Source organism: Lottia gigantea (assembly GCF_000327385.1).
Source record: "Lottia gigantea unplaced genomic scaffold LOTGIsca_7, whole genome shotgun sequence".
Classification (NCBI taxonomy): domain Eukaryota; kingdom Metazoa; phylum Mollusca; class Gastropoda; family Lottiidae; genus Lottia; species Lottia gigantea.
Genome location: NW_008710370.1, coordinates 4,660,803 through 4,678,291, shown reverse-complemented (window position 1 = coordinate 4,678,291; position 17,489 = coordinate 4,660,803). Strand labels below are relative to the sequence as shown.

Sequence of the window (17,489 nt, the reverse complement as noted above, 5' to 3'; positions counted from 1 at the left end):
GCGTTATGAGTTGAAAACACAACACGAAGAAAGTTTCCAGCTGCAAAATATCAAAATTTTTACGTGTCGTTCATTCTTGTGGGTGCACAAGTTATTTAAAACTGTCCAATAACTAAAGTAGAACTTGGAGAACAGTATAGATGATGTCCCAATGATGTCAATGTTTACAAATTTGCATTCTTCAATGAATAAATGTGCCGAGTCAACTCAATGCACTCATCACTGATAAGTAATCACGTGATCCAAGAATTTAGTCAAAATGTCGGCGCCCACAACAACAAAAATTTCCAGTGTTTTCAGAAATCGTTTATTTAAAAACAAAGTGGCTATTGTCACTGGAGGTGCGACTGGCATTGGGAAAGCCATAACACAGGAGTTACTTTATTTAGGTAAAACAGCTGTCTTAGAATTCAAATACATACTTCTATTACAATCCTCCCAAAATCTCGAAACTCACACATTCGTCATTTTTTTTTAATCTGAGATCAAAACTCATAACTTATTGCCTAATAGCCTAGCCTTATAGAACTCTGTTATATTGTCATTTTAAATTTTGTTGACTTTTAGGGCCAATTTAGTTAGGTGCCCAGTTGCCTAAAAACTATGGGGGTGGCATTAGATAATTGTTCACCTTACTTAATCTAACTAGGGCACTCTTCCACCAATGAAATCCTTTTTTCGTGAAATGCTTTTTTGACATGGGATCAAATGAAGTATAAAAATAGACCCCCCCCCCCCTCTCCACTGCCTATTGTATTATCTGTATGCCTATGTTAGACTATCTGTAGCTTTGTGTTGAATTTTATGAGAATTATTTAAGGAGGATGTTGGATCTGAATTTCAAAGTGTTATTTTTAAATTTATTTCAACTCTATCAGTAAGTAAAACAATTGTTTAGAAGACCATGGGCCTAATGTCAATATTGCAAAGCCTAGACAATCAGATAGTTCATAGTGTTTTTGTAGGTTGTAATGTTATGATTGCATCAAGAAATGTTGAGAAACTGAGTAAGGCTGTAAAAGAAATAGAACAATCACCATATAATAAAGGTTGTATTGATTCAGTTCAATGTAATATTAGAAAAGAAGAACAGGTATGCTGGTTCTATCTTTATAGAAATCAACTTGGATTTAAAAGAGCAGGTTCTCTATACATTTGACCAATCATACTTTAGCCTCAGAACAGGATTTCTTTTAGCTAAGCCAATCAATAATAGTGATCATAGCTCACCGTCAAAGTCTGAAACCTTCAAATCAATGTGTATCCAGAATTATCCGTGTTTGAAAGTTATAAAGACAAGTTGTCTTTTCTTGAGACACTGCAATATATAGAAAAGACACCTATAGAAACAGAAAAAAGAAATTCCTAATTTGAGATATTTTTGAAGGAATTAAGTGATTTTCGTAGATTTCTGGTATTTCTGAACATGATATGTATCGAATCATAGCCCATGTATCATGATACATATCGTATTGTGGCATGATATAGTATCAAATTATGATATTTTAATAGGTAAAATCTATGATATCAACTACAATAGATAAATTTGGTAAAGTAGATTACTTAGTAAATAATGGTGGGGGACAGTTTCCTAGTCCAGCAGATAATATCTCATTGAAAGGTTGGAATGCAGTCATAGAAACTAATCTTACTGGTACATTTTTATGTTGTCGCGAAGGTTAGTGGTTAAAATCTCTCTCTACATCAAATAATTAACTTATTTCTTTTCTGTCTTCCAAGTAAAATTTACTGCATTGCACATTGCGTGGTTATTGCCCAACAGAAAAGGGGAATAAATTTGTGTTTCAAGAAAAATAGTTGAAAACAAAAAAAATTTAAATCACTTTTTTATTGAAAAACACTCAAATCTTTACAAACTTAAAAATTTCAATCTTAATCACTCGGTAGTATATTGAAGTACATGTAAAAAATAGTTCAATTCATGCAAAAATGATTGGCACAGTGTGACTATCTCATCATTATGATACATTGAATCAGAAGAAGCTAGAGAGAATTGATTATTTTTCAGCATATAATCAATGGATGAAAGATAATGGAGGAGTTATTATTAATATTATAGCTGATATGTGGAAAGGATTTCCTTTAATGAGGTATTATCATATATAATTCAGTTTGTCTAATCAGGCTCTATTAATTCTTCACCAACAGTTTGTTTTGGGTGTTATTTCTAAGTATGGTCTTTCAGTATGCTCGTATGGTCTTATTTGACCAATCATACTTCAGTATCAGAAACGCAAATTTTTAGCTAAGCCAATCAGTAATTGTGTTCACAGCTCACCATCAACAATTTAGCCTTCAAATTCATGTGTGTCCAGAATTATCTGCTTTTGATGCAATTTTCGTACATTTCTAGTACTTTTGAGGATTATTTACATATATTGAAGACCCAAAAATGGTGAATCTGAATCTCAACTCAGCATCTCCTTTCAACTAATAGTCTTTAGCTAACAAAGTTTATTGCGTAAATGATCAGACGGCTCAGTTGATAAAAAGACCCACAAATCTTTAACCTCTATCATTTCAGTTAGGGCTGGGCGATATTGGTTCAAGTTGATATCACGATATTAAGCATTAATATATCACGATATGGGTATATATCACAATATTTTTTAAGTTTGTTTTTATCTGGTTTTTGAAACAAAATTATGATCCAGAAATTTTAAATATAACATAAAACAATAGATATCACTAAAAACACCCCAGTCTTTAACATCATGAAAAATCATCTGTTTAAAATTTTAAGTTACTTGTGTAGATGATCTTATCTGGACAAAAATTTGATGATATATCATGATAATTACCATATATCAGGATATGGCGATATGATATTTCAGTATTTTTAAACAGGCGATATTAGTAACAATATAAATTCCTATACCGGTATTTATCGTGATACTGGTATTTTATCATGATACCAGTATATCACCCAGCCCTAATTTCAGTCCAGTGAACAGTTGGTGTAACTTTCTTAAATAGAAGATTTTCCCTGATCTGATGTTAGTTGTCATATATGGGAGAGTTAACATTACCTATAATATTAATTGGCTATCCAAAGCCTACTATCAGCTCTTACAGTTCCTCACAGGGTTTCCAAACAATGCCACATAGCTGAAATATACCAAAATTAGTCTTGGTTTAGAATAGCACAAATTTGTGCTCAATCCTAAACTCTGATTTATTCTTATTTTTCAGCCATACTGGAGCAGCCAGATCAGGAGTAGATAACCTTACTAAAAGTTTAGCTATAGAATGGGCTCATAATGGTGTTCGTATTAACTCTGTTGCACCAGTAAGATCTGTTTTATAATATTATTCATCCAATTCGAAAATATCCAGTAACTTAGTGTAATAAAATTCCCTTAAAGATGAGTTCCCTTATTTTCATTTATATAAATGCTAATACTTATAGTACCTATAAAGCAGAAGTGTTCTAATGCACTAAGAACATGATAATTCATTAGAAACATCAATTAATCAAATAGTTAGCTTAAAATTTGACACTAAAAAATCAATAAACCCATCTTTAATATTGCACGTTTTACTGAAAGTATACATGAACATATCTTGAAAGTTGAAGCTTCAAAACTCATAAGGTTGTGCAGGAGAGCTTGGTTAGCTCAGCCAGTTGTTGCCTTTTGAGCATAACAATTATCATTCCATATTGTAATGTATAATCATTTTGATACCTTATTCCAGGGAAGTTCTATTTATTCTGATTCTGCAGCAGCTAATTATGGTGATGCCAAGATATTTGAAAAATGTCTTCACACAGTTCCTGCTAATCGCTTAGGTACAACAGAAGAGGTCTGTATTTTCAATTATATTAGTATTATCTATTTTGGTGTTGTCAGCATCACTTAGAACTTTCTGTAGATATCTACTATCAAACTTATTAAACTTATTTGAAGGTATTTACTGCTTGTCAAATCAAACTGCTATTTATTTTGTAGATCTGTTGCCTGTCAAATCAAACTGTAACATTATTTATTTGTAGGTATCTGATGCTTGTCAAATTAAACTATCATTTATTTGTAGGTATCCGCTGCTTGTCAAATCAAACTGCTATGTATATTGTAGGCATCTGATGCCTGTCAAATCAAACTGTACCATTATTTACTTGTGGGTATCTGATGCTTGTCAAATTAAACTATTTATTTCGTAGGCATCTATTGCGTGTCAAATCAAACCATGTTATTTTTTGTATCTGTTGATTGTCAAATCAAACCATGTTATTTATTCTAGGCATCTAATGCCTGTCAAATCAAACTGTACCATTATTTATTTGTAGGTATCTGATGCTTATCAAATTAAACTATTTATTTTGTAGGCATCTGTTGCTTGTCAAATCAAATTGTTGTTTGTTGTAGGTATTTTTTGCTTGACATATCAAACCATGTTATTTATTTTAGGTATATAATGCTTGTCAAATCAAACTGTTGTTTGTTGTAGGTATCTTCTGCGTGTCAAATCAATTCATCTTATTTATTTTTATGTTTCTATTGCTTGTCAAATCAAACTATGTTATATATTTATAGGTATCTGCTGCAGTATGTTTCTTACTCTCTCCTGCTGCAACCTTTATATCAGGTGAAACTGTCAAAGTAGATGCTGGTGCTAGTTTATATCAGTCTATGTGGAACATACCAGGTTTGTTCTTGAGTTTTCTTTTCACCAAGGTTACAGATTGTATACCCACTTTGCCAATATTCATAATTATATGAGAATATCTTTTTAATGTGAAGTTACTTTACTACATTGTCACTTTATACCTGAACTGAATAATTTGACAACTTTTAAGCTGTTGAGTCTCTTCTATTCACACTATTATTTGTGTAGATAGGTGTAGCTTGTCCCTCCTTCTTGAAACCTTGGATTTTTTTCACCTGGATACTGGTTTTTTATCCTGTGGGTAAATTTACTTCAATCAAACTATCCTCTTGGCAGTGATATCTCACTGTGAGGGGTTTGAGCTCCTTGTAGTTGTCAGATTCTCTATTTTTTATTTTCAGAACACAATAAATCTAAACCTTATAAATGGTCAACAGATGAAGAAGCTGAAGACAATACTAAAGACTCTCCAAAATCCAAATTATAATGGTTCAAAGGATTAAGGAGTTTGTGTCATTATGAACTATATATAGGGATATATATTTTAATGCATTTAAAAAATCTACATTTAAATCTAAACCTCTATTTCACTTAAAAGCTGATTTTGAGATATGAAAAGTCAAGGGCAGTAACTCACTAACTGTTTGATCAGGTTGAAGATCTAGGACAATTCTAAACAAGAAGATTGAAGTCAGTTGCTGTGGAAAGAGTAGAGCTCAATTTCAGCAACCCAGTATCTGTATTTACATTCTTGCAAGACGAGTTAAAGCAGAACAGGAGCTGTAAGAATGCTACTAACACACTGGTGGACTGCTGTTAAGTCCACTTATGTGCTTATCCAATTGCAGAAATTTGATTGGTTAATGCGGGGTCATCAGATTAGGTCAAAAGGTTAATTTGACAAACTTTAAAAGGCCCATCTTAAGACTCTAACTGAAGTAGATATATTAAAAATAAAAGCTAATAAAAAATCAAATCCAAAGTGTAATAAATTGCAGAGGCAACCACATCATTCTAAAACAGAAGCTGTATACATTTCACATTCACACAAAATGCCCCCACATTTTCTCAAACCAAGCTTAATGAATTCTGAAAAATCCTGTCTAGACAGAATGTATACAAGACTGATTTCTGAAAAAGCTTTTAATATTCAAGCATATCATAGAAATTTAATTAGGTATACATATGTATAATCAAAAAATCCAATCAAAAATAAATGATACTGAGTTTAATATCTTTAAACATTTTTACCTTGCTTTGCTTTTAGTATTTTATTGATTTATTATATACAAAACTTGAAATACAAATAAATACACAGTACCAAAAGCAAAACAAATTGATCATAAATCCATTTCAATTTTTGAAAGATGCAGCAAAATGAATTAAATTCATTTGTCAATGATAATATTTAATTATAATACGGTTATAAAGGGAATCAAAAGAATTATTAAAACTTTGTTCAGTATAGGAGACATTTAAAGATGGGTTTCCTTATTTTTTAGTGTCAAATTAAGCAAATTTCTAATGAATTATCATGTATTCTGTATTCATATCATTATGTTCTTATTGCATTATGAGTTTTAACCATGTATGTACAGTCTGGATAAACAAGAAAAGACTCTTTGACCTTTCTCATTAGAATTCTGCTGTTAATTCTCCTCTAATTTAGCTAATTATGGATTAATTATAGACATGTGAGACAAACCGGTATTTAAAAGACATGAAAACGCCTCTACTTTCTATTCATATAAGTATTAGCATTTTCATTTTCATGAATGAAAATAAGGGAACCCATCTTTAAACGTTTATTTTCAAAATCTCTTGACATTTATTGTTCAAGTCAGTCTGAAAAAAAAAATGCTCAAATGATTTTTTTTACCATTGCAAAAAATATTCAAAGAAAATTAGTTTCTTTACTTTTTCTGGAATAACATGAACACAATCGTCAGCCTGAAATTGATAAGCTTCAAAAACCTCGGTCCCATTCGAACGACCAGATCAGCCTCTCTCACCTAAATCACTGACAGGGGGATATCGGGTTGGAAAATCCGAAGGTATTATCTCTAACTATGTGGGCATTGAACCTTGGACCTTCAGGTTAGCGTCACTGAGCCACCGCTTCTTCCTTGAAGAGTGTAATCTCCTTCCTTTCCTATAAATGCAAAAAATCACATTGCACGATAAAATTCAAGACTAGCAATAACAAAAACAGAATAACGTTGATTATGGTCAGCTCAATTTATACTCTCAATTGTACTTTTCAGAATTAAATGAGACGTCCGGGTTCCACTGTATTTGAACAAAAACAAAAAGACTAGAAATGTACAAAAATCGCATAAATCCTTTCCAATATCTCAAACTATGAATTAGTCATTCTGTTTCTATAGATTTGTCTTTTCTTGAGCCATAATAGAAAAGAAAAATCTGCTTTTTAACTCTCTAACCTGGACAGGGTTCATACAGCACTTTGCCTCAAAAATTCAAAGACTTTTCAAGGACTCTGGGCTTTGAAATTCAAGGACTTTTCAAGGATATTAGTAGTCTGACAGAATACACATGTACCTAACTTCTGAACGGTGAAATCAATAAAAATGATTAATATTTGTCAATGGGGTTAATGATAAAAATATACACAATTTGAGTGAACTCAAATTTCAAGGACTTTTCAAGAGAAAATGGGTTTTTTATGGTGTTTTTGAAGACTTTTTTTGAAATCAAGGTTTTTCAAGGCAACGGACGGAATTCCAGGGTTTTTCAAGGCTGTGCGAACCCTACTGGATAATTCTAAGACACACCGATTTGAAGGATTAAATTTCAAATGGATGGCAAACCTGTCCCTTTAAAATCTTTATTATAGCATTGTACAGGAACCAGAAGTCACATGTTAATTCTGAAGAGTGATATAGATAGCAATGTTTAACAATGTTTCTTTTAAATAGTCTTCACTATTAAATTAACAAGCAAGAAAGTCTATTTGAAAGACATTGATAGGTATAGTTTAAGTGTTGATTTGCTATTTACATATCACGTTTTAAAGGCTATATACAGAATATATATACAAAATATACAAGATACATACACAGTGTATATTTCAATACACAATATATTTCCTTAAATACACTCAAATTAACAATAGTATACAGTATGTTTCAATCAATACATGTAGTCATTGTGTTCTATTGATACATGTAAACAGTATGTTGCAATAAATACATGATGACAATATTTTTAATAATACATGTTGACAGTATGTTTTAATAAATACATATAGACGGTATGTTTTAGTAAATACATGTTGATAGTAGGTATTAATTAATACATGTTGATAGTATGTTTTAATTAATACATGTTGATAGTATGTTTTAATTAATACATGTTGATAGTATGTTTTAATAAATACATGTTGATAGTATGTATTAATAAATACATATAGACAGTATGTTTTAGTAAATACATGTTGACAGTATGGTTTAATAAATACACATTGACAGTATGTTTTAAGAAATACATGTTGACAGAAAGTTTCAATAAATAAGCGTTGACAGTGTGGTTTAATAAATACATGTTGACAGTATGTTTTAATTGACACATATTGACAGTATGTTTTAATAATATACATATTAGACAGTATGTTTTAATAATATACATATTAGACAGTATGTTTTAATAATATACATGTTGACAGTATGTTTAATAAATATGCATTGACAGTATGTTTTAATAAATATATTTTGACAGTGTGTTTTAATTGACACAAATAGACAGTATGTTTTAATAATAATGGCAACAGAATATTTAAATAATACATGCTGACAGTATGTTTTAATAATACACATAGACAGTAAGTTTTCATAATAAACGACAACAGTATATATATTAATAATGCATGTAAACAGTATGTTTTTGTAAATATACTTAGGGAACATACCTTAAAAATTACATAAAGCATTACAATTTAATAATAGTATTTGATTAATTTAAAGATTTCCTTGAAAAAATTCATGTAAAATCAATACAATGTCTAAACTCTAATATACTTTAAGACAATATTACACGTTGTCAGTATGAATATATAAGTATTATTTAAAGCAATATTTTGCAACCTGTGAAAATTGGTTTTGATTTTCTACACGTTTGACTACATTTCTTACAATAGCATCTTCAATTAACAATTTCCAATCAGCATTTCTCTGAAAAAAGAGAAATATTGTGGATAAAGAATTTTTTCTCTAATTTGATTCTCTATCTTGTTTGAATGGATCGTCTAGCAAAATTAATTATAATGCAGTCAATAAACCTCTAGTAGGCTATAACATTTGTTTGGTAATCCTTAATTTATGTTACTTTAGGTTGATAAATGCGTAAATGTAAAAACATAATATCCCTTATTAATAAATTTCTACAAATGTAAATTTTAGTCATGTGGATTAAGGTAGCTATATCAAATATGGATCAAAAAATTAAAGAGACATAATTATTGGAATCCAATACACCACCCTTCATATACAACATAATTACCTGTAGAGAAGTCACATGGCCTAATATATACAGAGCATTTTTAGCTCTAGTTAAAGCTACATTCATTCTTCTTCTGTCAGCTAAAAACCTGAAATATCAAAAAGTTCAGAATTTTTTTCTTACTATAACATGTAAACACAAAAGTAATTTAAAGATTGGTTTCCTTATTTTTTTAGTGTCAAATTAAGCAATATATTTGATTAATTGGTGTTTCTAATGAATTATCATGTATTCTTAATCATATCATTATGTTCTTATTGCATATAGTTTTAACCAATCATGTAAGTACAGTCTGGATAAACAAAAAAAGACTTTTTGACCTTTCTCGATTGGAATTCTGCTGATAATTCTCCTCTAATGTAGTTAATTATGAATTAATTATGGACATGTGAGACATACTGGTATTTTTCCAAGTCATTAGAACACCTCTACTTTCTATTCATATAAGTATTACCATTTTCATTTTCATAAATAAAATAAAGGGACCACATCTTTAAGTAAAACAACAGACTTGTATTATTTGACTATATTGCTGCCTGTATGCCTATGAAGAAAAATGACTCACCCAATACTACCAGTAAGACTTTGAGCTCTAACACATGTTAATATAATAACTAATTTCTCACGCCCCTGAAATCCATCTACAGTACCAACTTCAACCTTGTCTAATTTTCTATTAAATAATCAGTAAGTCATTTTATAATGCCAATAAAATACGTCAAATATGAGAAAAAAATAAAAGGCTCGGTGTTCTAAATGAATTAAAATGAATTGACTTTTTTGCAAGGGCAGTCTACCATTTTTCAATTTCAAACCCTCGCGGGATCTTTAACATGCACAACCTGTAGCACAAGTAGCCACAGTTTATTGTCCCATCTGTATGTTAAGACACTTTTTCCATGTCAGTCCTCAGAATCATACCTGTATCAGGGTGGGGCAGAATTATTTGCATTTGAAAGTTAAAAAAATGACTCGACTCAGCCACATATAGAAAAGACATATAGAAATAGAAAATGAAATTCATAGTTTGAGGTATTTTAGAAGAAGGATTATTGCAATACTGGTCAATTCCATGTACTTCTGAAGACTATTTACATACAACAAAGACCTAAATCTACTCTTGAAGATGGTGAACCTGTCCCTTTAAATTAAACCAATGTGGTCTGACAATAAAATTCACAGGAGTAAAAAAGATCCACCATTGTGAGTCAACCCTGTATAGTTTCTCAACCTACTTAGTACTTACTTAACTCTAAGTTCTTCAACGACTAATGCTTTCTGGGATTGATAAGGACAGATAACTCCAATACTACTTGGCTGAATTTTACCAGATAACAACAGACACAGTTCAACTGTGCATTGAGCTTCTACACTATTACATATTGCACTGAAAGATATCAGAGCAAAGAATTCTTATGGTGAATTTTTTTTTAGAAAATCAAATAAACGAAGTTCATCCAACAAGGATTACTCCCTCTAGTGAATTCTTTTTATTATGAATTAGTGTTCTAAAGGTGAATTCCAACACAATTCTTTTTTTTCTGAAGATGTCGAAGAGTTTAACCACAATGAGCAAAAGTGCAAAGAAATAAAATATTTTTATGGCTTTTAAAGGGTTTTTTAGTAAAACATTTTCATTATCAAAAATGTTAATAATACTTGAAAATATTTCTAAAATATGCTATTTGTATCTATATAATCTCTTGATCAAACTGAATTTTTTTTAAAAAGGGTTAATTAAAAATTTAGCAGTATGACCTAGTTTCGATGATTGACTTTATAATGGCTTGATATTATTATTAGTTGAAATCTTAAGAATATGTAGGAGACATATTTCTCTACAATTAGTAGTTTTTTTACAGTAGTTTTCTAACAGCTTTCAAAAAGCATAACAAACTTAAAAAGTTTACGAAAACTTATGTAAACTTTTAAAATAGTTTCGGTGTTAAAAACTGTTGGATTTTTTTTAATTAAAACTTTTAGTTACGTTAAGGGACACGTTTCTCTAGATATGGTGTATAGTTTTTTCACTAATTTTCGACTTACAAAAAAAGCGGAATGTCCCTTTAATATAAGAAATGCTACAATGAAAAAAATCATTTTTACCTTCCATTGACCGTTTCTTTACCACATTCCATATCAAACACAAGATATGGTTTTAATGGAAACTTTTTACATACTTGATCAACACTCCTGCAAAACACAAAAATAAACTTTGTTTTTCAAAGCTGACATTTTATCTATGTTTATTGAGCTTATTAGAATCTATTTAAAATGCAGATATAAAAGTTTCAGTATTTATAGATAAGTAGAGCTGGGTAAAATGATCGAAATAATTCCTAGGAATTTATAATTTTGATTATTGAATTTCAAAATCTATTATGTCAAAATTACATTTTCTACTCTGTACCCATTAACAAGTAGTAATCTCTTCTACATAGGTTTCCTTCAGCAAATAACTTACCCACAATAAACTATAATAACTGATCAAAGCAAGAATATACTTCTATGACGCAAAAATAACCCATAAATTCAAGAATTTTGGCATGTTTTAATTTGATATTTACAGGGTTTCTCAAATAAATTATTTCGATAGTCTGTCATTGATAAATCGATTTCAATTTTGAAATTGATACCCAGCTCTATGGATAACCACCGTTACTAAAAAAGGAAACAGTTTTTAATTTGTATTTCAATGACCTAGAAATGGCAGCGCATAACAATATCCTTGGATAGTGGAGAGAAAATTGCTTTATGCGGTTTGATGCAAAGGATTTAACTTTCAGACAAGACTGAAATGAATGGAGCTTTACTTCTTACTTTCTGCACTGATTTGGCTATTGAAGTTAGGCAACACTATGCAGTCTGCAATGAGGGAAATTTTGCCAGAACAGCTACAATAGCGTACTCTTTTTTAATTCCAACCTGTCAAGGCATCATTGTCCCATCTGAAAGAATAGACTTTATTTCCATTTTAACACCTCCAACAAGGCTAATAAAAAAAGGCAACACCATGCAGTGTGCAATGAGGGATATTTGAGGGAAAGTTTGCAACAAGACTCACTGATGCGTATTTAGCTGTCCATTATAAACTAATCTATTAGGAAAAGAGAAGATATCTTTATCCATTCTATACTGTGTTTTTAACATTATTATTGCTCTAGGATTGTTATGTTGAAAATAATTATACAATCTTTCTAACAATGACTGGCCAAAATTCATTTCTCCAGCTTTCTGCAAAAAAGAAAAAGGTAACATCTAATTTTAATATAAGTGTGGACTAGTTTGGTTGAAGCCTACAATCACAAAACATTTTCACTGTCAAAATAGTGCTCCATACATCAATTGTAAAGCGCTGTAGAAATATCAAAACAGAACCCGAAACATGTTGTTACTCAACAAAAGACAAAAACAAGACTTAATATTAGGGTGGCATTTCACAACAGACAACCTGCTATGTCTTTCAATAATTGACTTATTTTGGAGATGTTTTGTTCCAAATACAGTTTAGTAATAGTGATAGTGTTTATTTCAGTATATATTAGTTTACCTTGGACAGTACCGTTGCTGGTAGTTGTTCAGGATCACCAACTAATATTATTTTACTCATTCCATACTGTAATGGTATTAAACAATCTATTTCTGCAGCTTGACTAGCCTATGATAAAAAAAATAACATATTTAATGCCAGTCAAAGCCATTTAATAATACATAATGTATCTAAAGGGACAGATGCACCATTTTTATGGACCAATCATACTTCAGAATCATACAAAGATTTTCACAGGGTGACGTCATCAAACACTTAGTTTCAGTGGAATTGCAGGAACCACAGATGTTTGATTGACAATTGGAATAGTGCAAATTGATGCTATCAGTGTCCCTGATACACACAAAAAATTTAGAAAACCTCTTTACAATCTCAACTAATTACGACCATTTTAAGCCATTGACCATTTTAAGCCATTATGTGTTACAACATTAATCAGTGGAAATCACCAAAATTAGTTACCTCATCTATAATCAAACAGTTAAATGGTTTCCGCACGTTTTTTCCATCATATTTCAGTAAATCTAAGACTCTCGGATTACCAAAACTACTCAATGTACCACATATAACATCTGCTTTTAACAAAATATCTTTCTTTAGTTTGTACTCTTCACCTGGTGTTAATCTTTCATGCTACAAACAAAATTTAGTTTGAAATGAAAATCACTTCTAAAAATAAAATATAATTTTCACAACAGTATGTTAGTCAAGTGCAACGAAATTTTCAGACAAATTTTTGACTAATCTAGACTGGTTCAATTTCTTATCAACTACTATCAGATCAAGGAAATAAGCAGAGGCTGTAGTACATAGGGACCCTGTAGTGCATATTTTTATTTTTAATTTGAAAATACATTGCATTCCTTTAAACATGAAACACTTTTCAATGAAGACACTGATTATACTCACTTAATTGATTAAGTTTAAACACTGATTATACTCACTTAATTGATTAAGTTTAAACACTGATTATACTCACTTGATTGATTGAGTTTAAACACTATTATACTCACTTGATTGATTAAGTTTAAACACTGATTATACTCACTTAATTGATTAAGGCCAGACAGTACCCGAAAAGTTGAATTTGCTAATTATGATGATACATCCCTATTAAGTTTCAGGAAAGACTTGACAGGTGAAAACACTGATTATACTCACTTGATTAAGTTTAAACACTGATTATACTCACTTAATTGATTAAGTTTAAACACTGATTATACTCACTTAATTGATTAAGTTTAAACACTGATTATACTCACTTGATTAATTGAGTTAAACACTGATAATACTCACTTGATTGATTAAGTTTAAACACTGATTATACTCACTTGATTGATAAAGTTTAAACACTGATTATACTCACTTGATTGATTAAGTTTAAACACTGATTATACTCACTTGATTGATTGAGTTTAAACACTGAGTATACTCACATGATTGATTAAATTTGAACACTGATTATACTCACTTGATTGATTGAGTTTCAACACTGATTATACTCACTTAATTAAGTTTAAACACTGATTATACTTACTTGATTGATTGACTTTAAACACTGATAAAACTCACTTGATTAAGTTTAAACACTGATTATACTCACTTGATTGATTGAGATTAAATACTAATAATACTCACTTGATTGATTAAGTTTGACTGACTTTCCAATTTTCTCTGTTTTTGAATATGTTTATTCAAGTCTATTTGGCATTTGTCAATCTAACATGAAAAAAAATTATAAAAGCAAATATTATGGCAACACAATGTGGCTAGATAATTCTTTTGATAACTAATTATTTTAAAATCTCGCTATCAAATTTTATTGTTTCCACCACCTATTTCAAATGCAATTTGCAGTGGCTCAGTGAGTTAGACGTTTGCTCGATAACCAGAGGGTCCAGGGTTCAATCCCAGCATAGGTCAAGATAATACCTTTGGATTTTTCAACCCGGTTTCCCCCTGTCATTGATGCTACAGGGTGTGCACGTTAAAAATCCCTCGACAGTTGGAAATCGAAAAAGAGCAGGCTAATGCCGCTGTTCTGGCAAAATTTCCCTCATCGCATCCTGCATGGCATTGCCCATCTTCATTAGACCACATGGTCCAGAAAAGTGGGATGTGAAACTACATTCATTTCATTTCAAATGCAGTTCAAATATAATTGCTTTAAAAAACTATTTCCGAAATTTCACGTTATATTATTTTTATTCACTTTAATAGTATAGAACTGGAAGAGTATGCCCAACATGCTGTAGATCTGTAACGTAATATTTTACCTTGAGTTTGTCGTGACCTTTCTGAAGTTGACATCTCTCCTGTTGTAAATGATGTATTCTATCCTCTAATCTTTTTAATTCCTGTTTAACACTATCTGGTAAATTTCTTCTCCGTTTTTCTTTTAATTCTAAAATTACCATTAAAAATAAAGAATACCGGTAAACATGTTTTGGTATTCTCACAAACAAAAGACTTAAAGGGGCAGTCTAATAGTTACAAAGTTAGATGCTGGAATTAACAAAAATTGTAGACCAAAATCTAAATAAAAGTCTGATGGTATCCTATAAGGTGCTTTACAAAAGTGACGTCAACAAACACTCAGATGAAGAGAAATTGCATCAACCACACATTTCTAATTGGAAAATGGAATAGTGCAAATAGATGCTATCATTGTGCCCAATACATATACAAAATTTTTAAAAACCATTGAAACTATAACTGGCACATGTATAGAGACAAATCAACAGCCCTGGCATGTAGACATATCTGAATTTTTTTACACTGACCTTTTTCCTTGTTATTACCATACAATATGTCCAAACAATAATCTTTGACATCAGCATGCATATTATCAATATTACCAATTCTTGCAAATTTAATTGTATTTCTATCATCTGTAACAAAATGTCAAGACCTGTCAGGCATAATCATCTGTACAGCATATTAACAGAAATATTATATATTCAAATTATTTAATCATTTTAAGATATAATCAAGGGTTACTCCTTCTAAAAATTGTAGTCTCTTAAAGTGTTTGATAACCTCATAAATTATGCTTCATCACATAGGGTCCTTTGCATTTATCAATTTGCAGCATTCCAATTTTCAATCAGACGTCTGTGGTTCCTGCAATTCTACTAAAACTAAGTGTTTGATGGCATCACTAATCACAAAATATGCTGTATCTTATAAGACCTTTGAGATTAGTGAGGTCATCAAAAACTTAGTTTTTTAGTGGAATTGCAGGAACCAAAGACTTCTGATTGAAAATTGGAATGGTACAAATTGATGTTATCAGTGTCCCTGATACATATAAAAAAAATTAGAAAAACCATTATTGAACACCATGAGAAAGGATTTAGTCAAAATTCTGTTTTTATTTATCTAGTACACACTCCCCCTTCAACTGCATTTTTGGATCATAATTTCATAGGAAACAGGAAAATATCAAGTCACAAGTACATACTCTGTCGTTTTTTAAGTTTATCTTTCTTCAGTCTTCTCATCAGTTCATCTGCTGCAGCATTGGAAGGTGTTGCTAAGCATATACATATCTTAGTTTCTGAACTCTTGAAAGGATGAATGATTTAACAAAATCAAAAATCAATATACAAATACACCATATACAAATTAAAATGCATATGGGGAAACAAAAAGCTTTTACAAAAATTCATATGATCACATGGTTTACAAGATCTATTATATTTCGTTAATGCTTGACATGTCAAACTGATATTTTTTATCAATCAATGTTAATACTATGCCAGTCATTTTCTTGACACCCTTCAACTTTCTATTGAACCCTTCTACACATGCACATATTCTATCAATAAGTAACTGTATATGTATCACTGGAAGAGCTCATTTTTAAAATTTGGGGTGTTTTTGTTTTCTTGCTGGTCACATCTTATAAATGTTGGACATATAAGGCCTAAAGTAAAAAAAGCTAAAGAAGCTATCAAATCACGACTCACACTGATGATAGCGTTGATAAGACCAACAATTGTATGTGATTTCCCAGTACCAGGTGGACCTTGAAGGATACAGACTCTAGGGACTAGATCAGGTTGTTGTATAGCTGAACATATCCTCTTAATAGCATCAGCCTGTGATGCATCAAATTCATTCTGTAATGGAATTGCAGTTGTAGAGATGTGCAGATGCTTTTTGATTTCTTCTGTATATTTTCATATGGTTTTAGTCAATGGACAGACAAAACTGAAGAACATTGTCCACAACTATATTCTTCTGCACATTTGCCTTGAGGACTTCACCACAAGCTCAAAAAGTTTACTTAGTGTACCTAGCTATAGACCTACAGCACATTTCAGCTTCAAAATACCTTTATAACATATGCAACTTAGTTTGCATCCATTTCAGAGAGTACACTTAGCTGATGGCAATACCATCATGTCCAAACCACAGCCCCATTCGTCATACTTCCTCAGGGTTGTGGGAACACAAGTGAGAAAAATTACGTATTCATAGCTAAATATTGTCCAATCAAAATTGGCCCTACTAGTATTGGTAGCAAATTTCAGCCAATCAAAACAAACACTTTGTTTTCGAAAGTAAACAAAAAAAAAGTAGCGGTTCATTACATATTTTGATTAATATGTATGGTAAAGAATTGCGCAAGATTTTCGTTAAAGAATATTTAAATTACTTTGGAATATTTACTTGGAAAGAAATATAATATGAAATCAATTGTTGGAAAACAATGAAAGACGCACCAATGAATTTTTGGTTGAACCAGCACCATGAACATACACTCGGTCATTACCAGGTTTTAGTA

General features: G+C 30.8%; 1 protein-coding gene across 1 annotated transcript; it reads left to right on the top strand.

Moving 5' to 3' along the window:
- Nucleotides 1-19: 19 nt before the first annotated feature.
- LOTGIDRAFT_183947 (hypothetical protein) lies at nucleotides 20-6,514 on the top strand. Its single transcript, XM_009065692.1, has 8 exons — nucleotides 20-389; nucleotides 966-1,093; nucleotides 1,513-1,678; nucleotides 2,030-2,111; nucleotides 3,214-3,310; nucleotides 3,718-3,825; nucleotides 4,557-4,668; nucleotides 5,031-6,514. Exons 1-8 carry the CDS (start codon nucleotides 260-262, stop codon nucleotides 5,114-5,116), a joined length of 909 nt encoding a protein of 302 aa, XP_009063940.1. The 5' UTR covers nucleotides 20-259; the 3' UTR covers nucleotides 5,117-6,514.
- Nucleotides 6,515-17,489: the final 10,975 nt, after the last annotated feature.